Source organism: Pelecanus crispus, chromosome Z (genome assembly GCF_030463565.1).
Source record: "Pelecanus crispus isolate bPelCri1 chromosome Z, bPelCri1.pri, whole genome shotgun sequence".
Classification (NCBI taxonomy): Eukaryota; Metazoa; Chordata; class Aves; order Pelecaniformes; family Pelecanidae; genus Pelecanus; species Pelecanus crispus.
In genome coordinates, this window is record NC_134676.1 from 3,748,126 (window position 1) to 3,775,936 (window position 27,811).

Consider the following 27,811-nt stretch of genomic DNA (forward strand, 5'->3'; position numbering starts at 1 on the left):
CTCCCGGCCCCTTCATGCGCGGCGGACGACATGCCCGTTTTGTAGCCGGGGGCCCCTCCTCTCGTCCCGCATGTTCAGGACCAAACGCTCGGTGCTCGTTCGGCGGCTTTGGCGGAGCCGTGCGCCCGGCGGCGAGGAGGAGGAGGAGGCGGCGGCGGGCGAGCCCGGCGCGGCGGCGGCGACCGAGGCCCGGGCGCATGTGTGCGGCGGGGGGCGCGGGTGCTGCCCGGGCAAGGCGGGCCGCGGCGGCCGGGCGGCCGCGGGCGCGGAGGCGGAACTGAAGGCGCTGACCCACGCCGTGCTGAAGCGGCTGAAGGAGCGGCAGCTGGAGGGGCTGCTGCACGCCGTGGAGTCCCGCGGCGGGGCGCGGACCCCCTGCCTGCTGCTGCCCGCCAAGGCCGACTCGCGGCTGGGCCAGCACTGGTACCCGCTGCCGGTGCTGCTCTGCAAGGTGTTCCGCTGGCCCGACCTCCGCCACTGCTCCGAAGTGAAGCGCTTGTGTTGCTGTGAATCCTACGGCAAGGCTCACCCCGAGCTCGTCTGCTGCAACCCGCACCACCTCAGCCGGCTCTGCGAGCTAGGTAAGGCGGGGGGGGGCGGGGGGTGCAGCCCCGCTGGGTCCCCTGCGCGCTGAACTTTGCCCCCCCCCCCAAAAAAAAAAAAAACAACAACCCCAACAACCCGCAACGCAAAAAAAAAAAAAAAAACCCCACGTAAAGTTTGCAATGCTGTGCTTGAAGTGCTGCTGCGGATTTGGGGGAGGGGGTGCCCCCCCGCCGGCCCCGCGCCGTGCCGGGGGATTAGGGCCGGCCCCGCCGCTGCCGCGGCTCCGGGAGCCAGGGAGGCCCCGATCAGACAGCCCGAGCGGCAGATAGCAGCGAGCCTGGCGCCAGACGGCCCCTTTTGTTTATCTGACAGCTAAATATCAAGGCAATCACCGCCTCGCTGCCCTGCCTCCAACCCCCAGAGCTAAGACAAACAGTTTTGCTAAAAGAATGCCACTGTTATCATAAGTTCCTATCTTTTTTCTTTTTTTTTTTTTCCCCTCCCCCCCCCCTTCTTCTTTCTCATGGCTCTGCCTTTATTTTCTCTCTACTTTTCTAATTCCAGAGTCTCCCCCTCCACCCTACTCCAGATACCCAATGGATTTTCTCAAACCAACCGGTAAGTGGACTTTTTCAATGCAGCCTGCACATTAAAAAAAAAAAAAAGGGAAAACAGCCCCTTTCTCAGGGGAAACGTCTCCCGCCTCCTTTGTCACGCCGCGATGCGTTTGGCTTCTCGGGCTGCTTGCGTGCTTGCTGGTACCCCCCTGCAAGAATGGACATTAATTTAGCTCAGACACCCTCCGCGCAAAGTAGGATTTTTTAAAAAAAAAAAAAAAAAAAACTCTGGCAGGCAGCTTGAGGAGGGATTGCAATGCAGCGCAGGCCTTCGCTGCTCAAGGCGCTCGGAAAGCAAGGAAAACCAGGGGCTCCGGCTGTAAATGGCAGTGGTGCTGCTCGCTCCCCGCGCCCCTGGGTGAATTTGTAGGGATTTAGGTTGGGATCCAGCCCAGCTCGGGCTGGCATCTCCCTGATGGCTGGGAATCCCAGTGAGACTGGACAAACAGAGCCGATAGAAATCTGTGTTTTAAGGAGAGCCCAATCCCACCTTATCAGGTTGAAACAATTAGGAAAGGGGGGGGTTGAAAAGTTACTTGGTTTTAATTTTTTTTTTTTTTTTTTTTTTAAGCACCGCTCTGCGTGCCTGTTGCTTGTAATTGAATGTCAGGGTGCCAGGGGAGAAGCCCATTTGAGGCTGGCACCAGCTCTTTTGCGGTTGTCTGCATAAACTCTTGGTTGGCAGCGAGCTCGCCGACGGGCTGGAAGGAGGAGGAGAGGTGGGGAGAATCGGAAACGGGGGGGTGCTCGGGGAGGAGCCGCTCCTGGCTCCCCAAGGCTTAGTGGATCTGGAATGTTGGCTGGAGCAGGGGGGGGGTCCCTGCGGTTGCGCCCCTCGGTCACCGCAGGCAGGAGGGGCACGGCGGTGCAGGGTGGCACAGATGCACCTCTGAAGACCAATATCAGGTCATATTATTTTTTAAATTTTTTTTTTTATTTGGCCAAAAGTGCAGTTGCTGTAACATTGCTGCTCTGCAGTTAACTTGAGGTTGCCTTGGACACGTAGGGTACCGTTGTGGGGTCCCATCCTGCCCGCTGCTCCCTGGCAGGCTGGACTGTGGTTTTTCCCCTCTGAGAAACACTAATAACTCTTCTTATGCCTTGTAGAAATAAGGAAAGCTGTTTAACAAACAGTTGGGTTGCAAAGCACGAAATGTTTTGCCTCAGCGTGAAAAAACAGGAGATAAAGGCTCATGAATGAAAGCGGGATATCGGGAGTAGGCTCAGCATCCTGAGCACGTGCTGGGATGCGGAAGGGTTGTTCCAGACTCTGAGGGTCTCCTGGCTCGTGGAGTTTCGGGGGTTTGGGTGAGATTGGCATCGTTTCTGACTGCGTCCCTGCTGCGGAATGCTCCCCCAAAAGTTTCTATTTCTGCCTTTAGTGCCTTTGTGTCTACCCAGCGATGATCCTGGCGTGGGACGCGAAGGGGTTCGGAGCTGCGGGAAAGAAGGGTTAAAGCTTGCCTTCGGTTTCCTGCAAAGATGTTGGGATAAATCTATTAGCAGGGTTTAAACATCCAATCTGCCTCTGCCAGGACCTCATTTTCAGTTAGCCGAGTGATATATTTATTCATTAGCAAGTGTTGACATAAGGTAGCAAAATGTGTGTAAACAGAAAAGCCGCAGAACATGAATGTGCCATTTCGAAAGGAAAAGTTATTCCTATCGGCCAATAGGAAGTGATTAACGCTGCCCATCGGAAACGCAGAAACAACTGGGTTACTCACCAAAAAGTCCTCCTTTTTTTTCCTTTTTAAAAGAAAAATCCGTTTGGCAGCTGAACTCTTGACTAACGGGGCCGCGACGGGCACAAGCGGAGCCCGGGAGTCTGTTGCCGCAGGTGGGTTTTGCAAGCTCAGGGCTTCTCGGCATTTCCTCTCCGGAGGGACCGAGGGTTTCCCGTCCCAGCGTCAGTGCCATCTCCTGCGGCGTCTTCCCAGCTGCGTGTTGAGGATTGCTCGCCGTGGGCTGGCTAGGTGGAAGAGGAACAGGAGATGATGACGGGAAGGTGTGAAGCCTTTTACCTGGCCGATGCGCGTGAGCCATCTTCTCCCCTGGCACCTTGGCTGGGAACGGTCCCTCCATTTAGACTGGGGCAGCTGCATCCGCCAGTGGAGCAGGGAGTGTGCATCCAGCTGGAAACTTCGCTTTTCCATCAAGCGTGATAGCGTAGTAAATACTGAAGTATTTAGTGCTACGTCTTGTAAGTGCTTCGTACGGACAGACAGACAGGAGTACCGGGACAGGCACAGGTTCTGACGGCGGTTGCCAGTTCTCATGATCATAGAATCACAGAATGGTTTGGGTGGGAAGGGACCTTTGAAGGCCATCCAGCCCAGCCCCCTGCCATGGGCAGGGACATCTTCAACTGGGTCAGGGTGCTCAGAGCCCCGTCCAACCTGGCCTGGGATGTTGATGGGGCATCTCCCACCTCTCTGGGCAGCCTGTGCCAGTGCTTCACCACCCTCATCGTAAAACATTTATTCCTTGTATCTAGTCTGAATCTCCCCTCTTTCAGTTTAAAACCATTATGATGGGGATTTCTTTTTTTTTTTTTTTTTTTGGAGGTGATGGAGGCTGAGACAGCCTGTGTTGCTGGCTGGAGAGACGCAGGGATGGACGGGGAGCTGGGGGTCTGCTGCAGGCAGTGAAATGCTGCATCAGGCTGTGTGTTGATAGAATAGATCTGGTATTTGTGCGCTCGCCGTAGAGCAGAAAGATCTGCCCTTGGCAGCCGGGTGACCTGCGAGAAGGCTGTAAGTCCAGGCTGGCTTGCTCCTTCATCCAAGGAGAGGACTTTCCCTCTTCCTTACACGGGACGGTTGTGGGGATGGGCGATGGTGGCTTGCGCGGGGCCGGGCTCACGCTGCAATCCTGGAGACGTGTGGGAGCTCAGCATCCCCGATATCCCTGCAGGAGCTGCCGCTTGTGGCTGTGTTGGAAGCAAGATGGATAGATTGGATTGACCCCCAAATAATTCAAGGCAGATGTTTTGACCCATCAGAAGTGGGACAAGGGGCTGCAAGTGGTTGTGTCCATCGTGCTCCTGGGTGGCTGGTCATGCCGGTGCTGGAGTATGAGAATGCAGGAAACCCACTGAGATGTCGCTGCAGAGCCAAGTGCCCTCCTGTAGCATTGGCTTTCAGGGGAGTTGGAGGTTTGGCAGCTTCCAGGAACTATTGGGCATCTTGCAAGGTTGGGCTGGTGGCCACCAGGAAGAATTGTATGCCTCCGCGGTGGTTTTATATTGTGGGGAGGCGGTTTTGGGAGGAGATTCACGCGCAGTTGGCTTGGTGCTACCTCTGATCCTACAACCTGTCTGGCGCTGAAAATAAAAACAAGCCCAAGTTACCCCCTGATAGCGAGAGCCCTTGGCAAATCTGTGGGTGATGGGAAGAGTGCGAGGATGAAACCAGCCACGTGTAGAGCAGAGAGCCCGGGAGGGTCCCGCTTTTGGGCTTATCCCACACCTGACCGCCACGCTTGGTCTAGAGGCGAGGTGCATCAGCTCTGAGTCCTCTAAAGAGGCTTCAGAGGGTAATTAATTGATGAAGGGAGCCGGCTGTTGGATGATGGCGCACGGGAAGGGAGCTGACAGCAGTGAAGAAGTCACGAAAGCACACTTGGGCTTTCCTTTGATGGAGAGTGCGGATCAGGGAGTGGTCCGGCTGTTTAGGGAGGCTCTGAATCTGTCCTTGTTTTCAACCTCAGTGCAGAAATCCCAAATAGGAAATGGATTTGGAGTCGAACCGGAGCAGCGCTGCCCTAACACCAGCATCACCTCATTGCTAGGGTTATGCGTTTTAAGTCGGGATAGGATTCTCTCCTGCCATCCTGTCCAGTGTGCTAGCAGAGGACCGTGTCACGTGTGATCCCTAGAGTAAGACAACATGGAAAGGGCAAATGATGTCCTTTATCCCGCAGGGACTCAGCGGGGAGCTGTAACTGGGCACAGACGGAGCCCAGCGCAGGGCAGGGGTGGTCCAGCCTGCGTTCGGAAAGCATCCGTAGCCCAAGCAGTTGAAGCCGTCTCAAGGAAAGGGCCTGGGGGAATCTTCTGTCTGGATTAGAAAGGGTTAAAAAAAAAAGAAAAAGCATATTGCTTTAAAGCATAGAAAGCATGGCAAGGCATTTAGAGAGTGTATCGTATACAGTATTTCACAAGTAAGTCCATTTCCTGTCTCCCCTATTGTTTTTGGTTTGATTAAGTATATCCTGTTAAACTGTATATTCCTGTTAGGGCTTCTACTTTACTCTGATAAAATGAGGTTATGCAGGCAGGAATGTCTTTTTCACTGGGAATCCAGGGATGAAATCTGGAAAAATGACTTTTACCTGTAGGGAGAAAATTTACTTCCTCTCTCCTGGTGGTGGCCCTCACTTTGAGAGACAGCCGTGAGCAAAATTACGTCATTAGGGAGCCCAAATGTGATGAAACCCAAAGTCCCCGAGAACCTGCTGAGGACCGTAAGGTTGTGTGAACTTCATGGATCTTCTCAGCCATGGAGCGCCCTTGACCTTGTCTCCCCCATGGTAGTGACCGAAAAGCTGTAGTTTGCCTGTAGGACCAGGGGATCGGTGTTGGCTCCTGGCTGTTGTCACCTGGAGGAGCTGGCTTGGGAGGGAATGGTCCAAACCCTGAGCTCGAATGCCTCCGTGCATCAGGAGAAGCCTCCAACGGGGCGGCCGGTCTTACCCTGCCCTTGCCCTTCGGTGGTGCACGGAGGAGTAGATCCAGTTGCCCGCCTGTCCCAGGAGGTGACAGCGGGGTGTTAGATCTGTCAGCAGCTGGCGGTGACAAGAATTGAGCGGGGGAACGCAAAGATAGACCGTTTGCCGCAAAAGGGCGGCGATGAGACATTTCCCTTTCGGTTCCCATTTCAGTGAGTTACAGGTGTTGACTAAATTGGGCGCGTAAAGCCACGATTTAAGCATTTTTGGGAGCTCGCTTACATCAGAACGACGACAGCCTTGATCTCATTACCCGGTGACTTGGCCAGAGAGGTGGCAGCCAGTCTGTAATTTTTGCCGGTCTATAATCAGCGTTGGCTGGTGATGAAGCGCAGCGCGCAGCCTTGATCGAGGCGACGAGTTAGGGTGGATGCTTCTTGATGAACTACCGTCTCTGCACGGACAATTAGTAATCGCTTCCTGCTAAACCCTTTGGAATGTGTGTTCTGCTTGTGGCGATGCTGGGAGCCTGCGAAGAACCGCCTATATACTGATTTTTTTTTTTCTTTTTTTTTTTTTCTCCTTCTTTTCCTCTGCTCCAGCAGATTGTCCAGACTCTGTGCCTTCCTCCACTGAAACAGGGGGAACTAATTGTCTAGCCCCTGGGGGGCTTTCAGGTAAGACATCTCTTGTTGCCCTTGATTTTGGCCGCGGGTTGCGTTGACTGAGGGTCCTGACGGAAGGCGAAGTGATGCTGGGGAGTTTTGGGGATGCGAGTTGTTGAGAAAGGCGTGCTCGAAGGGGGAATTGAGTTTCGTTTCAGTAGCAGCCGTATACCTCTCATGCAGAGGATGTGTTGAAATCCCAGGCGAGGTTGTCCATTCCCGAAAGCCCGTATTTCCTTTGAATTCCAGCCTTACGCTCCATTAATTTTTGGAGCGAGGCAGGAAGAGGCATGTTGGGGAAGGTGAAGTGATGTTGGCCACCCGTTTCTTCGGATGCATGGATTATCGGAGCAGGTGCCGTTGTGCCTTGCGGAAGGGTTCGGTGTCAAGCTCTCCTTGACTGGGTGGTGGCACCTCTTGTCTCTGGGACGAGAGTCGTGCTTGGGCGTTGCTCCTGGTAGGGTATAACCGGCGTCCCTCGTCTCATGCGTGAGGCTCGTGGTGTCCAGGGAGAAAAAGCGACCCCGTTTTTTGCAGAAGACGTTGCAGAGGGAGTTGGACTCAGTGATCCTTATGGGTCCCTTGCAACTCGAGATATTCTATGCTTTCCCTCGTTTTCCCGTTTGCCATCTCCTTCGGCCTCCAGGTGCTGTTATGGGATGGGGGTTCGGAAGGTGGTTTCCCCAACCCTCTTGGGCTTCTCATAGAATCCTGGAATGGTTTGGGTTGGAAGGGACCTTTGAAGGTCATCTAGTCCAACTCCCAACACCGTTTCCAAGGTGTGATGTCTCCAGCACCTCATCTCGCACCCCGGACCGGCCAACTCTGTGGCTGGGCTCTGTCTCTACCAAGATTAAAGTGTCTGAAACCATGTACCTGCATGTACTCGCTGATGTTTGAAGGTGCTTCCCTTTGTGGGGATGTCTCCATGATTTATGATTTATTCATTGCCCTGAAACTGGAATTTCAGAAATAGGTCGTTGGTGGCCACACGCGCGCGTGCATCTGCCCCTGCCTCTCTCCAGGAATTGCGTTTGGTGTGGATGTCTTTAAGTGAGCCTTGTTTGTTTTTCTTTGGGTGTAATATATACCCTGTCTGTTATTTGAGAGGGGAGCATATTGTTTGTTCAAAGGCCCTAATGAGAATTAATCAAATGGAGGGGGAGAGGGAACAGAGAAACTTGTCGCTGCTGCTTTTTTTTTTTTTTTTTTTTAATGCAGAAGACTGTTGGGTTTGTCTTTATTTTTTTGCTGTTGGAGCCTATAGCTTTAGGGAAGGAAAAAAAAAAGACTGTACAAAGAAAAAAGACAAGAAGCAAAACAACACAATAAGGATGTTGTTAGATCTTTTTTTTTTCCTCCCCCCCCCCCCCCCCCCCCTTTTTCCTCCTGAAATACACCCGTTGCGGAGGGGAGGAGAGAGTTCAGTTCCACAGGATACCACATGAAATAAGCAGAGGAAGTACTCGCTTTTAAAAGGGGTCTTTCTGTAAGGTTCAGCCTATTGATAACATCTCGTCTGGCTGCTCTGCTCCCGAAGGGAAGGCGGGAGGTGGGGGCTCGGGCTGCAGGAAATAACACGGCTCGTTCCCGGTGCCTCCCGAAGGGCCGCGGGAAGGGGAGCCCCAGCTCCTTAATAGAGCCTCCTCCCCAAAAGAAAGCACGTTTCCTCCTGAAAATGCGTTTTTTTCCTTATTTTACGATATTTTTATTATTTCATTGGATTGGATTTTCTTTTTGTCGTCCTTATCAAAGGTTTCCCCCCCACCAAAGCCTGGAAACAGAACCTTTTACGATCATTAACCGCTCTTTTTTTCCTCCCCAAATGTAATTGTAGCCATTTAGTTTAATGAGGAGCTGATAGGAGAGTTGACTCATGAAGGGATACGGTTAGCTACCCAAGCCCTGAAACAAAGCCGAATGCCTCCACATGAAAGAGCATTTGTTTTGAATTTGCTCTGATTTACTGGCATCTCCCTTCCGTGCGCAGAAGTGCAGCGCTGAAAATTCTCAACTGGAGAGACCCAGTCGAGAAAGGAAAATAAACGCACTTTGCAGCAATCCTCCAAAGCTCAACTTTCTCCTTGTTTCTACCCCCCTGCGTATTTTAGTTAGCAGAAGGGTGTATTTGAAGAGGTCTTTAATGAGTTATTGGCAGGGTACGTGGGGAGCGCTTCGGCTTCGTCTTACCTAAGTTTGGGCAGATGGGAATCGGCGATGCTGCGTGGAGAGTCCAGCATCCCTCATCCCCTCCAGACCAGGGCTGTACGCGCTGGATTTGCGGTTCCTTGATGAAAGGACGGCTTTAAGAAAAGCAAAAAAAACCCTAATTTTGGTAGATTTGGAAGCGGGAGCAGGACATCACGGGTGGATGATGGTGGTGGGTTCCTATAGCACTGTAGGCTTTGGCCACCGATGGTGGGCAGTGGATGGTGGTGGTGGGTTCCTATAGCACTGTAGGCTTTGGCCACCGATGGTGGGCAGTGGCTGTTGGTGTAGTAGTGGTGTTCAGAGCCAGTAGACCTGCCCTAACGTCTGGAAGCTGGACGGGCAGGATTTAGTGAGGCAGATTGTTCTCGGCACCGAGAATTTGGGAATGGGGCCAGCCTGGGGTTCACAGCTACTCTGGCAGAGAAACAGCATGGGGGGGTTGAGAGGATGATGGCGAGAGGAGCATTAAAAAGGACACGGGAGCGAGCGCCCTGCAGCTCTCCATGAGGATTCTTTGATGATGAGGAGGCTCAGGTCCGGCCACTGCCGGGGTCGCAGTCGCCGGGAGGCTGAAGGCAGTTTCACTGATGGATACCAGAGGCGCTGGAGGATGTGGGAGGGGGAGTGGCACTGCCGAGGGGGACATATGGGGAGTGTTTTCCCCTTGGGATAACTGATCTGAGCCGCTCTTTCCCTCCCTCCGCTTTCTGTTCTCCTTCCTGGCCCGGGAATGTGATATTGGGTAGTCCTTCATGCCGTCCTAGTGTCCTCTTCTCATCCCACCTCCACTGTCTCTTCCCCGGACATCCTGTTCTCCGGCTGATGTGCCCCTCGCTCCCTCAAGGCCCTGGCTCTCGCTTCCATGTTCTTGCCTTTATTTTCTTGTGTCTTTAGTTTTGGTGGTCGCTCTGTGGGTAGGTCAGGACTCCTCGCTCATGGTGTCTCCCACTGAGATGGTTGTGCGCAGGTGTTACCGGTCCAGATCCTTCGTATCCTCGACATGGTTAAAGAAGAAAGCAAACATAGCCCATTGGAGATAAAAATAATTTCTGTAAATAGGAGGCAGAGGGTGTTTTTCGTGTGTTTTGAGCTGACTCGTTCCCAGCAGATGTGTTTGGTGATGACTCTTCTTTCGAACAAGCAAAGCCATGCTTGGAGAGCCTGGAGGTGGCCTGCCCATGGTCCGGTGGCGTCTGATCGGTGGGAGCTGAATTCCTGTACGACCCATGGAGGGGCTCTGCTCCGAGGGTAGAAGTGAGCTGATGGTGCTTGATGGTGTTGGTGCTGGGTCTTCATGGGGTGGTCTCCACCCAGCCCCGGACAGCTCCCTCTTGACCCATGCATGGCATGGGGCTTGTGGCTCTTGGCCAGTGGAACGTTGTGCCCACAATGGGCGAGAAGGTGGCTCTCCTGCAGGGCGGATGAGTGGTGCTGGATCTGCTGGTAAAGCGAAGCTCTCCAAGAAGCCCATCACGGAAGGAAGGCAAGATGAGCTGGCTTGTGTCCTCGCCACCTCCGCTGCTTTTTTATTTATAGGGGTTACTCATAAAATACCAAGCCCAAGAGTTTACTCAGATTTCAGCCCAATCCCGTTGACTTGCCCTGACTCTGGTACCACCCCAGGGTCTCCTGGAGCCGGCGGACGTCGAGTGATGGTGCTTGGCGGGCGCCGGACCACGGCTCTGCAAGGCTTGAAGCTGGGAGAAGTGCAAGGCTCTTCTGGGGCAGGCGCAGGCTCAGTTTCTCCCTCCTGACTCCTCTGCGCCGAAAAGATGGGAAAAGACCTCTGGAGGCTGCAGAAACACCAGTGTTGCTCCCCGCCCCGGCTCTCCTGGCGGTGGGACCTCGTCTGGTTTAAGGGACCGCTTGGCTGAGTGACATTTCATTCCGAAATCGCGGGCAGGCCGGGAATGTTTCACTATGCCTCTGATCCCTGCTGGTATCTGCTCGCCGGGGAAGAAGCACCTTGTCCAAATCCGGAGCTATTTGCCCCTCAAAGCGGCTCCCCATCGCTCCCCGCCCCCATGTAAACAGGATCCCGCGCGGTTTCTCCGGCAGAGCCGGGCTTGTGTTTTCCCATTCCCCCCTCCTTCCACCTCCCTCTCGTACAGAGTTTATAACCTCCTGTGAAATGCCTTTATTTACAAATTGGCATCCTATTATAATCTGAAATTGAGACATCTTCCTGTGGAACTAGGATTGTATATTTGTCCCAGGGATAAACAATTGCTTGGGAATTTTTTTTTTTTTTTTTAAAAAGTCACTTATTCTCGGTTTATTTTTGAGCGTACGTCCTTTTAATATTTTTTTTTATTTGCTTTGAGCACCGCAGGGCATTGCACCCTTTCCTTCCCAGCCTCGTTGGAGACCTAACTTCCCCCCCCCCCCCCCCCCCCCCCGTGCTTACCTAAAAACCACCGTCCCGTCCTGGAAAGGACAAGGTTATCAGGGGTTAACGCCAAGATGACAGCACTGGAGCCTCTGGAGCAAAACAGGCTGCCTGCCAGACTAGGAGCCTCGCACATCATCTGACCGTGGCCGGCGGGGAGGAGGGAGCCGGCGCTTGGCACCGACCCCGGGGCTCTCGGCTTGGCCGCCCGCTCCGGCTCCTTCGGCCCCGTGGGGGTATTTTTTAAGGGGGATCTCGCCAAGCGGGGACCCCCCCGGGGGGACACGGCCGGGATAGCCGTGGGGATGCTGGGGGCATCCTCCTCCCTTAGCCCTTAGCTAATTAAAATCCCCCCCGAAGCAAATAGGACCCATTTAATTACTTTTAAGTGCTCTAGAGCCTTTTAAGCCTTTCCAAGATACCCTTCCAAGATGGGTTTTAAGAAAAAAATGATGGCAGAGATGCTCCCCCCATTAAATGTTGGGTGCTTCAACCCACCCCTCTACAGCTCCATTAAATTCGTCTTCCTGGGTGCCACTGGATTTTCCCAATCAAGCCTTGAGAGCAGTCGACAACAGAACGAAGAAGAAGACCCCACCACCAGCGAGTCCTCCATGGTGAGGACCATGATGGGGACCGCTCGGGTTTTATCCCACAACCTGGTGGGTTTTTTTTTTTTTTTTTTAGGGAGGAACGAGGACAAAAAGGTGAATTTTGCAAGATAAGAGTGCCGGGGAGGGATTCAAATGGTGCTGTCCTCCCAAAAGATGTCCCCGATGAGCGCCGGCAACTTGATCGTTGGGGACATTTAAAACTTGACGGGACAAAAACACTCGTAGAGGAGCAGCCCCGGGCTGGCAGGGCTGCGGGCTGCATCGTTTCCATCCCCGCCGCCTGCCAGCGGGTATCGCTTACGCCGGAGGAACCAGGAGCATTAACCGCATGCATTTCCCCGCCGGCGGCGCGGGGGGGGATGCCTATCGCTAACCGCGGCGGCCGAGACCGTAAACCTCAACGCTGGGTTAAAACGGGGCGCGCCCCGTTGTAGGGTGCGCGGGGGGGAAGAAATGGGGTGTATGGACGCCCCCGGGCCCCCCCCAGCCCTGGGCGGGTGCCGGAGGAGGGCGATGGGCTGGCGGCGGGCGCTGGCCGGGGCCAGGCGCGGGTGGGTGCCAGCCCCACCGCCGTCCCCAGCCGGCTTGAATGACCCACGCTGCAGCCTGGCCGCCTGCCTACTGTCACAAAGGAGCTTCCTTTCCAGTTTATTTTCAGCGCCGAGATATTATTAACCGCTGAGGCACGGTCTCTCTTCTAACCACCCTCGCTTTTTGCCTAAATCGCTTTGTTTTCACCCCCCGTCGGCGTGCCGAGGCCGCCGGCGTGGCTCCGGCGCTGCCGGGGTACCGGCTGCGTCACGGCTGCTCTTGAGGAACGGGCGGGCGCGAGCGGCCTGGTGCTGCGCGGGGCTGCGCTCGGCCAGGGAGGGAGCTCGGCGGCGCGCAGGATTTCCGCCCGCTGCCTCTGGACTAGCCCTTTGCTTTGGGGTTTGGGGGATTTTTTTTTTTTTTTTTTTTTTTTTTTTTTATTTCTTCTTTTGATAAAGGCAGCATCTTGGGTGTTGCAGGCCACCTCTTTCTCTGCAGTTTATTATTATTTTATTTTATTTTTTCTTTTCTCCCTTTTTCTTTTCTCCCTTTTTCTTTTCTCCCTTTTTCTTTCCTCCCTTTTTCTTTTCTTTTCTCCCTTTTTCTTTCCTCCTTTCCCCTTTTCCTTTCCCCTTTTCCTTTCCCCTTTTCCTTTCCCCTTTTCCTTTCCCCTTTTCCTTTCCCCTTTTCCTTTCCCCTTTTCCTTTCCCCTTTTTCCCTTTCCCCTTTTCCTTTCCCCTTTTCCTTTCCCCTTTTTCTTTCCCCTTTTCCTTTCCCCTTTTCCTTTCCCCTTTTCCTTTCCCCTTTTCCTTTCCCCTTTTCCTTTCCCCTTTTCCTTTCCCCTTTTCCTTTCCCCTTTTCCTTTCCCCTTTTCCTTTCCCCTTTTCCTTTCCCCTTTTCCTTTCCCCTTTTCCTTTCCCCTTTTCCTTTCCCCTTTTCCTTTCCCCCTTCCCCTTTTCCTTTCCCCCTTCCCCCTTTCCTCTTTTCCTTTCCCCCCTTTCCCCCCTTTCCCCCCTTTCCCCCCTTTCCCCCCTTTCCCCCCTTTCCCCTTCCTTTCCCCTTCCTTTCCCCTTCCTTTCCCCTTCCTTTCCCCTTCCTTTCCCCTTCCTTTCCCCTTCCTTTCCCCTTCCTTTCCCCTTCCTTTCCCCTTCCTTTCCCCTTCCTTTCCCCTTCCTTTCCCCTTCCTTTCCCCTTCCTTTCCCCTTCCTTTCCCCTTCCTTTCCCCTTCCTTTCCCCTTCCTTTCCCCTTCCTTTCCCCCTTCCTTTCCCCTTCCTTTCCCCTTCCTTTCCCCTTCCTTTCCCCTTCCTTTTCCCTTCCCCTTCCCTTCCCCTTCCCTTCCCCTTCCCTTCCCCTTCCCTTCCCCTTCCCTTCCCCTTCCCTTCCTTTTTCCTTCCCCTTTCCTTTCCTTTCCCCTTCCCCTTTCCTTTCCTTTCCCCTTCCCCTTTCCTTTCCTTTCCCCTTCCCCTTCCCCTTTCCTTTCCCCTTCCCCTTTCCTTTATTTTATTTGACTTTTTTAATGCAAGGAGAGAGCTTTTCTGAGCAAGCATTGCAGGGATTTTCCGTCCCCATGCAGGGAAGGGTGGGGGCTCGCATCCCCCGTGCACGGACCCGCCGTGGGAGCCACCCTTGCAAGGGGGGTGTCTTTGCTGATGGGTCCGAGCCATTGGGTCCAAAAAGCTTTTTCCAGGTTTTTTTGTGCTACTGGGGATGTGACGTGGTGTTTGCTAACAGGCAGCCCTTCTCTCCCCTTTCTTTTTTATTTTCTTTTTTCTTTTTCCCTTGGTTTTTTTTCCCCTCCCCTCTTTTGGGTAGCCATTTAAATACGTGATGATAACTTTCACCCTGTTAATTAACAGGAAACATTGGGACAAGACAGGAAATTACATCAGTCTTTTATGAGGAAAGAGCCAAGAAAAAAAAAAATTACAAGAAAACATAGTTATTAGTGAAAGGAAAGAAAGTGCCGGGGGAGGAGGAGAGAGAAAAGGAGAAAAAAAACCCATTCCATGGGCCCCGCTTTTCCGAGGGAGGCTGCTCCAGTGCTTTTATTTTATTTTTATTATGTTGAAAAATATTTGACTAGCAGGGTCACCTTTGCTTGAGCGCGACGCTTGAGCTTCCCGAGGAATCTTTTTTTTTTTTTTTTTTTTTTTAAATGCCTTTTCTCAGCTTCCTTCCCCAAACTGTGAGGCCTAGGAAGCTCTTGGCCGGGAGACTAATTTTGGTTTGGCTGCTCAGCCCTTCAAATTGGTCCCCACCCAGTGTCATTATCTTGGTTTTAACTTGCAAGGGGGGGAAAAAAAAAAAAAAAAGAAAAAAACCACCCTGTAAGAGCTGGCTCAGCCCTTCTCTACCCTTTTAACCTCGCTGCATTAAAAAAAAAAAACCTGCCGGCTTCAGCTCCCCGGTTGGGTTGTGCCAGCAGCGCTGAAGCACCGCGGGGTGGTTGCAGGAGGTCCTGGGGATGCTCTCGGTGACGCCTTTCCACGTGCGACGGCGGGTACCCGGCTCTGCGGTCCTTCCTCATCCTCCCTCGGGGATGAAGTAAGGTGCCCGGCAGGGCGCTTGCGGAAGGTCCCGGTGATGCTCCTCCACGTGCCACGGCGGGTACAGCTCTGCGGTCCTTCCTCATCCTCCCTGGGGGGTGAAGATGCCCGGTGGGGTGCTGGGTTTTGGCCAGCCAGCTTTGGGGTGAAGCCCCGGCTCCCCGTGGGCTTTCCCTGAATACCTGGGCAGGTGAAAAAGCGGATTTCTCCATTAAATGAGTAACTCGGAACCGCTCAGGCTGTTAAGCCTTCGGAGCGTCGTTGCAAATGCCTACCTGTGTGTGTATGTAATAAGCAAGGCTCTGGATGGTTATAGATAAATATGTAGAGAGAGACGTTGACTATATAGGTTATATAGGTTATATATATGTATATGTAGGTTGAATATATTCAATATATTGATTACATATTGAATATATTCAATATATTATATCTGTATATTGAAGTATATATAGCGTAGATGTCAAATATATCGAATATAGTGACTATATAATGAATGTATTGAATATATTCAACCGATACAGGTTGGAAAAAAAAAAAACCCAACATAGATACAGGTTGAATAGATTTTGTTTGTAGAGCCGCCAACCTTGCATCAATAAGAGCTGGCTTTGCGTCGGAGAAACTGGGGTGTTGGGAAAGGTGGTGAAAGTTCAAACATCCTTTGCTTTTACAACCGCTGAAGTTGGCTCCGGATCCGGTGATTTTCGGTGATGGAAACCGATGGGTTGAATTTATAGATGCTAAAAATTGCCGGGCATCGCCGCTGCGGGGGAGCTCCCCGGAGGGGTTGTGCGTCCGTTCGCGTCTCGGTGTGCAAGGTGAGGTTTTGAGTGGAAAAGCAGGGAAAATGGCAAAACAGCCGAGAAATCGAACAGCGAGATGGGTGCTGCTCGCCCACACGGGACGGCTGCCGGGGACCCCGCGGCTGGGCTCCAGCGGCACCTTCCTGGGCAGAACGGATGGAGTAAATAACTCCATAAAATCATCCTTCGAGCGGGAATCAAATAACAGGAGTTTTATTTGGAAAAGGAGTTAGGAGCCTGAAGTTACATCACTGCGTTTGAACTGATGAATTCATTTTCTTTGGAAGCCGGGCTGAGACTTTCTAGCTCATTATAAGGAACAAACTCATAAATCTTCATACGCGGAGGCCCGTAGTTTTCCTGTTCTTTGTCACAGCCGAGCATGGAAAATACATCCCCGGTGTCAGGAGCACGAAGCCTTGACACACCTGAGGCGTCGCACCGAGGTTGTTCTCTGGAGCAGCCGGCACGCTGCGGGCTTTGCCGAGCCCCGAATCCCCCGGGCTTTGCCCGCCGTGGGAGGATGCTGCGGGGTGCCGGCGATGCCAGCCCGGCTGTGCCGCGGTCCCCGCCTGGGACGCGGCTCTGCCGCTGCCACCGAAAGCGGGGCGGGATGAGCACAAGGAGCTTTTTGGTTGGGTCTGTGTTGGGTTTTTGGGTTTTTTTGGGGAGGGTGTGTTGGGTTTTTTTTGGTTTTTTGGGTTTTTTTTATTTCTTTTTGTTTTGGGGGGGGTTGGTTTTTTGGGGTTGTTTTTTTGTTTGTTTGTTTTTTGGGGGGTCTTTTGGGGTTTTTTGTTTTTTTTTTTTTGCTTTTTGTTTTTTTTTTTTAATCCGGGTGCTGCCGACCTGCCCCATTTTATAGCCCGGGGCAAACCTCTGCCGGCCTCCGTCTGCGAAAGCGGGGTGCCAACTCCGCCGGAGCGCCGGGAGGGTTAATTACTTAATGAATGTAATATTCTCTATAATTGCTAAGCGTTATTAATCCAGAGTAAAGCGAGAGGCGAGGGGAGGGGTGTGTGCGTGGCCAGGCTTGTGAACTCCGTCCCAGCGCCGTCCCTCCGTCCATCCCTTGCTTGCCCCCGACCCGGGTTGGGGCTGACGCAGTCTGTCCGTCGGTCCGTCCGTCCCTGGGCGGCGACCCTGCCTGTACGTGAGCGCTGCTTCGCCGCCTGCTCTTCGGAATAGGCGTGATTAGATTATGAAGGCAGACAGAAGTAATGATTAACTTTTTCAGTCTGCATGCTGTCTCCAGTCTGGCGCTGGGTGTTTTTTTTTCCCCCTAAGTAGGCCCTGGCCCCGCGTCGACAGGGTATTAGGTTGTAAAGAAAGCCAGGAGGAATGAAGGCAAGGGAGGGAGGGGAAAGGGGGGGGGGGGGGAGCCTTTTCCATCGGATCCGGGACTGGAATTTATTGGCAGGAATGCAGTAAATGCTCCAAATGCCAGCCCAGCTAAACAGTTTTCATAATTGTTACGGAGCGGGGCACGACGGGCGTGAAAAGGACTTTTGTTCCAACCCTGCTTTTTCCATGGATTTACATCCCTGCAAGGGATGCTGCTCTGGGAAAGGGAGCTCGTGGGTGGGGTTTTTTTTTGGGGGGGGGGGCGGTTAACACATATTTACATCCCTTTTCAGTCTTTGGGGAGAATTCTAGGTCAGTGTGCTGTGGGGAGAGGCTTTTTTTTTTTTTTTTTTTTTTTGTGGTGTTGAAATGAGAGCGGCAGCGATGCCGTGTGTGTGCATGGAATGCAGTTGGGGGGGGGGGGGGGGAAAATCCTAACACACACATCTGGGTATTACTTACCCGTTTGGAAATCCTAGACTGCTCTGCTTCAGTTTTTATTAAGGTCTTTACAAGGTTTTTAACGTGTAACCCACATAGCTACATGTTGTCAGTGGAGAGCTGTGGCTTTCCTGGGGGCCATATCCCTGCCCTTCCCGGGGCATCGCCAGGTACCAGGCGAAACTTCCCCCCTTGCAACAGTGGTGCTTTATTTTTAATTGCAAAAGTGTTTTAAGGTCTTCATCCTCTAAAACCGAGCTCGGTGGCTTGCGTTGAGGGGGGCTGCGACCCCGGGGCTGGCGTGGCCCCGATGGCCTCCGACGGCTTCGGCATCCGCGTCGGTGATTCCTCCCCGCGCTGGAAAGGCGATGGGCGGGATGCTGTCACGGGAGCCTCCAGCACAACCCAAGCCTGGGGAGATATTTTGGCAAGCTCATCCTCAGGTCTGATTTGCGTTGCTGTAAGTCAGGAGCCCTTTGTTAGCTGGTTTCTCCTTCTCAGAAGGTTTCTGGTTGCGATCTGGGTTGGGGATGGGTGGAGAAGAGGTGTGTCTTGGTAGCTGCTGAGAACGAAGCACGGAGGTGTTTGCTCGTCTCCGGGAGCTGGGGCTGGTACCGGCCCCGAGTCACTTGGTGGTCTCACGGCAGCATCTCATGAACGCTGGCTTGGGCTTCCTGGTGTTTTCCAGGGGAGCCTCTTGGCTGATCGTCATTAAAATGCAATTATTCCGGGTTGCTATCAAAGCAGGGGAGGAGGTCGGAGGGTGCACGGGGCTGCGGAGCATCCTGCCACACCTCCCGAGCCAGCAAGTCCTCCCAGGACTTCCCCACCAGCACAGGAGAACTGCAGCGGGGACACACGCAGCAAAAATAGGATTTCTGGGGGTTTTCTGCATGGACCTGCATGTGCCTATCCGGCTGGCCCGGGGGTCTTAAAAACGCCGTGGATGTTGGCAGCACCCCTCTGGAAGGGTCTCCCCTCTTGAAGCATCCCTTCGTCCCACCCAAGCGCGGGTTGGAGCTTGGGGAAGGGATTCCCGTCCTACCGCTTTTTTGAAACAAGGGAAAAGTTTTCCCACACCTTTGAGGGGTGCAGGAGGAGAGGCAGATAAAGAAGGTTCTTTAAATTAAAACTTCAAAAATAATTAGACTGACTGTATACTAAACAACAGCAAAGAGGCCCATTTACTGTAAATATTATGAATGGATTTGGCTGGCTTCTTCATCCCCACCCTTCCTCTAAGGCTTTTCTCTGAGCTGAGTCGAAATTCGGCCTTCAGACAGCACGGTACTCTATAATTTGCATGGCTGATGAGGCCCGAAGCCTGGTACGGAGGAAACTGGAGTCAGCTGGCTCCTCTCTAACCGCTGGAGACAGGCAGACAGGCATTTTTGGTGTGTGCCTGCATGTTTTTTTTTTTACCCTCTTGTAGCTGCAGCCTTGCTTGGCTTTTAAAGAAAATGGGCACAAAAAAAAGGTTCTTCTCGAGTCATTTTTAGCCGTGGTAATTGATTAATCACCGTAATTAGACAGTAGCAGTGACTAATAGGATGTTTATGAATCAAATTTCTGGTTTGGTGGACTCCATGAACTCAGCAGTTTCACTTTGGTTCTTTCTTTGCCATCCTTCGGTGCAGAGAGCATCGGGGAGCTGGGCTTCCTTCACATGTATATATTGATCATCCTCTTCTTTTTCAAGCTTGGACTTCCCTCTTGGGCCAGCCTTGGCGTTTGCTGTACTGGTGCCCGCTCTTGAGGCTTTGTAGGTCTGCAACAACATGCTTGCCAGGGACCCTTTCTTGGTTTGTTTTCTTGCTTTTGTGTCCCATCCCTGAATGAACCCTCAAAGGTCAGGGCTGGGTTCCAGGTTGGGAGAAGGTTGACTCAGGACGCCACCAAGTTGGGGTGGGAACCTTAGGGGATGTCCTCAGGGATCAGTCATCTCTACCCACCGTCTAACCCGACCTCGTTTTTGTCCTGATTTCACAAGAGGGTTTCCCAGCCATGGTGAAGGTGATGGAAGTTCTTGGTTGGGTCACCAGGGGACTGAGCAGAGCACTCCCAAGCTTGTAGGTCACCGCCAACATGAGTCTGAACCAAAGCCCTGGTTACAAATACCAGGAAATCCCAGACTCTTTCCCCTGATGGCTTCTGCAAAATTTTATCCTCTGTGTCCCCATCAGACTTGCAGGGTTTCAAATCTGTTGGCAGCATCTCGGCTTCTGGATACCAGCCCTTAGAAAACTTCAGCAAACTGAAGTCTTGCGGGGGGGAGACTCAGGTGGACATTTAATTTTTGTGCAAGGTTGACTTACTTCACTAGGAGCAAGGAGCCATTTAAATGATTGGGTGGACAACTTGTTAATAAACTAAAGAAATAATCTTAAGGCTCTTTAGTTAGCATGACTACTGTATATGTTGAGTAGTAAGAGCTGCCTAATTAGACATAGACACAAATTTATGGTCTAGCCTGTCAATCCGCGGATTAAGGACTCCATAAGTACCTACCGACACGATGGGCTGTAATGGCTCCTAAAGAGATGTTATGGTCTATCGTGTCAATAATCCAGAGATTAAGGGCTCCCTAAGTATGTGTTGACGTGACCAACTGTCCCAGCTCTTTGGGGGCTCTTGTGTTGGGGCAGTGGAGGGACCCCATGGGCCACCTTGGGCGGTGGCATCCCTGCAGTAGGTAAGGGTTTATTTTCTCTGCAAACAACGGGAGCTTAACACATGGCCGTCCTCTAAATTAGCCTTTCAGAAATCATCCCAGCCATCAAAAGCAGGGGGGCGGTGAGGAAGCTGAAGCTGTCTAGCCCTTGCAAGCAGGGAGATATAAAAGGTTTTGGGGCAAACGTTGCCGTGGGTGGTGTCTCCAGGCTGCCCACAAACTCCGTTAAAGGCACAAAGACCCTTTTCTGCAGCAGGATATATCCTTTAATTTGGATTTTTTTTTTCCCTTGCTTTTGCAAAGCATACCTGGAAATTGGGCTTTGAAGGATTTTTCTTGGGTTTTTTTGTTTGTTTGTTTGTTCCCCCGCCCAAGTACCCTGTAAATTACCCGAGAGACTGGAAAGGAAGTAAAAGTTCCCTTTTTGGTGCCCGTTTTGATTTGCTTTGATGAGCTGTGTGGTTGCACGTCATGCTCGTGTTCTCCTCACCTTGATGTAATGCCTGTTCGCTTCTTGAGTAAGAGTTCAGGGGTGTGTTTGTCCTGAGATGCTGCTAGTAAGACGAAGGGCCAAACTCCCACTGGAGTCTCCCGAGCTGCCCTGAGGACTCTCCAGAAGAGCATGCAAAAACCCATAAAAAGCCCTGGCGTTTGTGTCTCCATCTCTTCCATCTTGACAAGCAGGAGAAGATGGGGGGCATGGCTCTGCCCTGGGCTCGCAAATGCCACTTAAGGTCAGCCAAGAGAGATTACCGGGCGCGAGACATGCTGAGCTTGGTCTCAGCCTTGGCCCCGGCCAGACGACACGTTGTGCTGACACCAGTCCAGCCAATTTTTTTTAAGCTCAGATGCCCTACGCATGTGCTGGCAGATAAAGGAAGAAGGACCGTAGGTTCATCTGCTCATCGGCAGTGCCACGCATTGCTCGTTTTTCCAGCAGAAAGCTGCCTCCTGGGAAGCCAGGCAGGGATCTCACCACCCCTTTGGGTCTCCTTGGTGCCCCAGGAGCTCACATCTGGGTCCTGGTCCTTCTAGGAAAGATCCGTATGACCAAACTCCTTTTGGTGCTATGGTTTCTTGGTGGACATCTAAATTAATTTATCTGTTGCCTTTACCAATTCATGTCGGGTTATCGGTTGTGCGTGCAGTGTCTCCTCCGCAAATGGCCCCGGTGAAGGTACCACCTTGCACCTGAGCAACCTGATCCAGTTGAAGATGTCCCTGCTCATTGCAGGGGGTTGGACTGGATGACCTTCAAAGGTCCCTTCCCACCCAAACCATTCTGTGATTCTGTGAGTCTATGAAAACGAGGAGGCTTTTGTTAGCACTTCGGGGTAGATGATGCCATGGTGGTTTGTGTCAGGGTTGATGTTTGGTGGGAAATCCAGCCCCAGGGATCACAGAGGAATGAGGGAGAGGAGGGGGTGTGATGGTGAGAAGTTCAGGAAGAGCATGAGAAGGTGCTTTGGGTCAAAGCTGCTCTTACCCCAAAAAAATATACGAAAATATATTAAAAAAAAGTACAAATACATAGTTTGAAACACTTCTACAGTTGGATAATTTAATTTGCATCTAATCCTAATATCATTGAGGAAAGATCCAATTACAGGCATTTAAAAACCTAATCAGGAGCGCAGTTGTATTCCCAATTTCAGCGACGAGTTGTTATTATCGCAGATACCAGCGACAATTTAGATAGCTCTTGACTTGATCAGATGGGAGTAGTCCCGGCGGGTGAGATCGCTCAGTGTGTGCTAAACTTGCTGTTTTCTTTAGAGGTCGGTTGATTACAGGAAAACCTTTAGCTATGTCAAAACAAAACAAAGCAAAACAAAAGATCCCCAGCCCACCTTCCCTCTACGTTCATGAACTTGGCACCAGGACAAGGCTGAGATCCGAAAGCCGGCCAGAAGTTGCGTTGGTGGTGGCTTTTTTTTTTTTTTAAATTCAATTTTGCTGAGATGTTTCGGTTCTTCCTGAATGAAGAAAGGAACTTTTTCTTCCGAACTCCTAATAAAACTACTGGAGCTCAGAAAGAAGAAGTACAGATGATGTGGTTTCATCATCTTAAAAGTGTTCATGTGTCGAGGAGAAAAGCCACACCAGAAATTTTCTGCCACTTCCAGGCAATGTGAGATGTGAGTCCTCCTGCCACAGCTTGGGAGAACCAAGCGTGGGGTTGTTACTGATAAATTTGGGTGTTTCCATGGTGTGAATCTCCCATACCCACCTTCATCTGGACCTCCTTGGTTTCAGCAGCTTTTAATTTTTTGGGGTTATTGCTCTGGTGTCCCATCCTCCAGGATTTCTGTATGGATGTAGCATTTTCTGCAGCAGGATGATGCCCTGAGCCCACGGGCAGTGTGTGCACACCTGAAGCTAGAGAAATCCTGGCTGCGGCCCTTTATTGAGCAATTTTGGGCAGGATTTGATGTTTGCAAGGGCCAAGGCAGGTGGTGGGAAACCTCGCAGCCTCTCATGCTGGTTGGTGTGTTGGGAGGTAGCTGGGATGATGCCTTTGTGGCGGACACTCCTTCCTCTCCAAGGGATGCACCAGTAAAAGTCAGCGCAGCTCTTCAGGAAGGTGTAAAAAAAATACGGAAAGAAAATCAATTTCTCAATGGGAATGTGATGTTGAATAATGTGGTTGTGCTGGGACATTGCTGTCTTCATCACTATCCACACCAAACTTCCAAAAAATGTTCCCCCAAAGACTTTGGGGTATCAAACTATTGCCTTAATTTCTCCCCTTCATGCAGAAACGTGCTCTGCTTTGGATGGCCGTTCTCCATAGACCCAACTATAAGTGATCAATACAACTAATTCTCTAAATTCCTGAGGGCAGACTTGCTTTATTTGCAGTTATTTATATATATTTTTTTCCACAACAGGCTTACACAATACGCTAGGGGGGAGCCTGACGGAGCCCCTAGGCAGGCTGTAATACAAACCATGGAAAATAATAATAAACCAATGACAGCGGCAAATGAAGGGATGCTTAATAACAAAATAATAGCGCGGATGTTTATAGCCTTAAACATTATCATTGTTTGCTGGAACATGGGAACGCTCCCAGTTTGCTGGGAGTTTTCCAGGCATTTAGAAAGGGATGTGTTTGCTCCGAGGAGCTCGTAAAAACGATGCTTTTAACTCAAAACAAGAATCCCAAAGTGTTTCTCAGCCGTTTCTGGGCTGTCGCACACGAGGACACGTTGAGGGTGACGTGGCTGAGAACTTCCAGGGATGTGGGTTTTTGTGTGGCTTTGCGGCCGGCGGAGGCGGGAGTTGGTTGGTGGGTCCAGATGAACCCGGCGGGGTGTTTTGGGGCAAAACCCACCTATTTGCTTCATTTGGTCCTTGCCACCAAAAAAGCCTTTGGGGGGAAAAAAAATCTCCATCCCCGTTAGGAAGCATCTCTGCGTCATTTTTTCCTCCTCTCCTGCAACCTCCTCTCCTGCCTCCGCCGCCTGAGTGATGCCACCGGCTTTTCCCACCCCTTTTCCCTGCGGATGCCAGAATCAGGGAGGCGGGTGGGAGCTGGGAGGCTCCGCTGGGGTCCCAACAACCGTGAAAAGCGGCTTTGGTGGCGGCTGGCAGGGAGGCCTGATCCTGTTTATTCGAGCTCAACCCTTATATTCTCATGGCTTTTTGACTAGACATCCAGTCAACAGCCGAATCCCGCAAACGGAAGAGGCTCTGGCATATTTATACTGTGTGCTGGCATTGGCTCCTTAAAAAAAAAAAATCCCGGATTACCTAAGACTCGTCCTTGAGGTCTGGTCACCCCATGTCATTGAAAAATCTAGTGGGATTCATTCATGAACTTCCAGCCCTCCATAAAGGTCTGTTCATTCATAGCCAAGGCAGTTTTCTTTTTTTTTTTTTTTTCTTAAAGTTTTTTTTTTTTTTTAATGCGCTGGCAATTAAATAACTCTTTGTAAGCGGCAGTGAGCTACTTGTTAAGTGGTCTTCACTAATGCAAGCACAAATATCAGGTGAAAAGTCTTCCCCCCCCCCCCCGCCCCCCCCGCTGCCTCCTGAAAGGGGTGCTTTTATGTTCAAATAAAGCAAAACCTGTAGGAATTTCAGCGGGGTTCGATGGCTGTTGCTCCAAAATTCCCTCAACTGCTGTAAAACAAAACCCAAGAAGCTCTGAGCATCGCTGGCAGGCACTCGGCGGGGAGGGCGCGGCGGAGGGGGGCGATGGGTGGTCGAGATGGGGACAGATCCAGGAGCATCCCCCCCAGATTCCTCTATCTCCCAGGCATCCCCCCTGCCAAATTCCTTTATATCCTGGGGGAAATGCCATCCTGGGGGTGTTCCTTGCCTTGCTGCGTGCACCCTTGGGTGGGGGGCACCCCATTTGGGTCGGCGGGGAGGTGACCCAAGCCGCCCACCCCGTCCCGCCTCGGTCCCTCGCGCGGTGCCAGGTTTCAGCAGGATATAAAGTTATCCGCAACAAAGCCTTGGGAGGCACCGAAAAGGGGAGGTGGAAGGACAAACGGGGGCACACCTCGACGGATGCTTTCCCGGGGGGACCCACCCCCCACCAGAACCCCCCAGGTTCAGCCTGGAGCGAGGGTCCCTGTTTTGGGGCGTACGCAGTCAGGCCCATTTTTAGTAGCTGCCTCCAGCAACTGGAGAAATATTTTCCTCGCTGGCATAGAAATGAGGAAATTAAAAGTGTGTGGCTGGGCTTTTTTTTGTTGGGTTTTTTTTTTTTTTTTTTTTTAAAAGCACAGTGCAGGGCTTGAAGGACGACTCAGAGATGGGAGAAAAACGCCTGCGCTGGGGAAAAAAAAATAGAGAAAACAGGGCAGCCAGCGTGCCGCTGCCACTGCTCATGCTGGAGGGGTTTTGGGGGGCTGCTGAGGTGATGCAGGGAGAGCTTTGGGGTGCTGGGTCACCCACTATTCCCACTCCCATAGCTGCTCCCGTGGTGCAGGGGATTATTTCAGTAGCGCTCGCTAACTTGCATTCCCAACTCGATTTTTTTTTTTGGTTGTTGTTGAAATACATTATTTTTTTTTAAAATACAATTATAGAGATGAATAGTTCCCAGGTCTTAACATGCCTGCTGAGGCCAAAAGGAATTACCCGCTGAGCAGCGCCGGGCTGTTCGGGATCCTCTGTCAGGAAAAGGGGCGTTTTCACATTTCTCAGGTCCCCCCCTTGCTTTTTCCTCCTACATCGTATCCTCGCTCGCACAGGATAGCTATAGCCAAGGGAGTCAAAGGAAGGGCTACGGGATTGAATTTCTGGGGGTTTTGGAGGTTTTTTAGGCTATTTTTCTTAGCAAACGTGAGATTTGTGGTCCCCGCCCTGCCGCCATCTGACAGCGCTTCCTGCTGGTGGGGGCTTCATCCAACGTCTCCATCCTCTCCATCACCCAGGCTCTGCCTATGGGCAGGGGAAAGCCCCGTCAACTAGAGCAGGCGAGTCCTTGTCCCGTCCGGTCCCATGGGATGACCTTCAATGTGCTTTTCTTAGCAGCACCTCATTTTTTTTCAGCATCTGTGCACAGTAGATAGTTCTTGGTGGAAACAGATCCGTCGTCTGGTGGGTGCACATAAGGGGTTTTAGGGTGTTTGGTCTTGCTGGCTGTGGCTGGCTGGAGCATCTCATCTCTCCTGTTGGCACCGAAGGTGGTCCTAGTGATGGTTTGGGTGAGGGATGGCTGCGCCGTGGGTGCTGCTGATGGGTCTCAAGCCACTTCTCAAGTTGGACCTGGTGATTTAGGACCCATAACTCCAACCAGAGCTAGGCACTGAAGGAGCACGGGAAGCCCGCAAACCTGGGTCTACTTAAATGGTCTTAATAGTGGCCTTAACGCATGGCTTTTGGGAACGGTGGATGTGCTATGGGCATTGGTGTGTGCATGGAGAGGGTGTCCCTTGAAGACAGGGACAGGCAAGAACCTGCCAGCATTGCAGCACTTTTGGGTTGCGTTACCCCCCCGCCGTGCTCAATTTCTCCTTTTCTTCCTTTTTCCTGTTCTGTAGATTCCCAAGTTCTTCAGGAGCCGGGGGATCGGTCACACTGGTGCGTGGTGGCATACTGGGAAGAGAAGACGCGCGTGGGTCGGCTGTACTCTGTCCAAGAGCCCTCCCTGGATATCTTCTATGATCTACCTCAGGGGAATGGTTTCTGCCTCGGACAGCTGAACTCGGACAACAAAAGCCAACTGGTGCAGAAGGTCCGCAGCAAGATCGGCTATGGCATCCAGCTCACCAAGGAAGTGGACGGCGTGTGGGTGTACAACCGCAGCAGTTACCCCATCTTCATCAAGTCGGCCACACTGGACAACCCCGACTCCAGGACGTTGCTGGTTCACAAAGTGTTTCCAGGTTTTTCCATCAAGGCTTTTGACTACGAGAAGGCGTACAGCTTGCAGAGACCCAACGACCATGAGTTCATGCAGCAACCATGGACCGGATTTACTGTTCAGATCAGCTTTGTGAAAGGCTGGGGCCAGTGCTACACGAGACAGTTTATCAGCAGTTGCCCGTGCTGGTTGGAGGTTATTTTTAATAACCGATGACTTGAGACAGAGTGGACTCATGACATTTATACTACTTTGCTGCTATTATTTCCTTCTGAGTGCTTGCTTTTCATGCAAACTTTTTGTTTTTGTTTTGTTTTGTTTGTGTCCCGTCCCTCCCCGTCCCCCCCCATTTTGAGAAATAGCTTATGGAAAGATTTTTTTTTTTTTTTTTTTTTTTGCCTTGGGTATTTTGATAAATACATCTATTTTTTTAAAAGTGTGAATGACCAATAACTCGGAAGGGCGAGAGAAGGGTGTGGGGGGGGTGGATCGCATACGATAATTGTTTCACGCCTCTGAAAGGATTATCCTATGTGATCGATGGATTCGGAAGCCACTTGCTATATGTTACAGCTCCTTCTCTTGGATAAAACAACAAGATACCTGTATTTTTTACGCATCACGTTCCCCTTGCCGCCAGTCATCCCTGGTGACGGTGACACCGAGACCCCTTCCTTCCCCAGCGGTGCTAACCCCCACGTTGCTGCCGAAGGATCGTGCGAAACCTTCCCAACCAGGTCTTTACCCGCCCTTTTAATTTTTATTTTTATCTTTCTTGTTGCTGGGTTCACGTCTTGTCACTGTGTTCATCCTTCCACTGCTTCTTTTTTTATGGTCATGGATTGATGCAAGGGGAGAAAACAACGGCGGAGAAACCTCGTGCGTGGCCCGTGCTTTATAATTTGAGCTGAGATGTGAAGCAACAGAAGCCTAAGCCTGAAACAAAACAAAACAAAACCAACAAAACAAATGAAAAACAAATGGGAAAACAAAAGAAAAAAGTGTTCACAATAGTTGGTCTGTTGTAACCTGCTTAGATCAGGTTATCCCGGTACCATCCCACCTGGAAATGCAGTTGTGCTTTCATTTCTTCTTGAATTCATACACGAGTATGATACTTTTACACTGTTCTTAGCTCAATGAGCATGTTTAGACCTTAACATAAGCTATTTTTCTAAATATAAAGGTTTAAATGAACAAGAGAGCATTCTCATTGGAACTTTAGCATTGTAGTGCTTTGGAAATAAAACACACACAAAAAAAAAGGACTCCTTAAAAAACCCCTGAGATTTATTAAAGAAGAAAAATGTATTTTATGTTATATATAAATATATTATTACTTGTAAATATAAAGACGTTTTATAAGCATCATTATTTATGTATTGTGCAATGTGTATAAACGAGAAAAAAAAATAAGAAAGATGCACTTTGCTTTA

General features: G+C 51.4%; 1 protein-coding gene across 2 annotated transcripts; it reads left to right on the top strand.

The window, feature by feature from the left end:
• The first annotated feature begins 70 nt into the window (after positions 1-70).
• SMAD7 (SMAD family member 7) lies at positions 71-26,591 on the top strand. Of its 2 annotated transcripts, none has more exons than XM_075726545.1 (4): positions 71-581; positions 1,111-1,164; positions 6,437-6,511; positions 26,053-26,591. In XM_075726545.1, the coding sequence occupies exons 1-4, from the start codon at positions 71-73 to the stop codon at positions 26,589-26,591; spliced, it is 1,179 nt and encodes a 392-aa protein (XP_075582660.1). The 2 variants fall into 2 exon arrangements, with proteins under 2 accessions (XP_075582660.1, XP_075582661.1); XM_075726546.1 differs by having other exon boundaries at positions 6,440-6,511.
• The last annotated feature ends 1,220 nt before the right edge of the window (positions 26,592-27,811 follow it).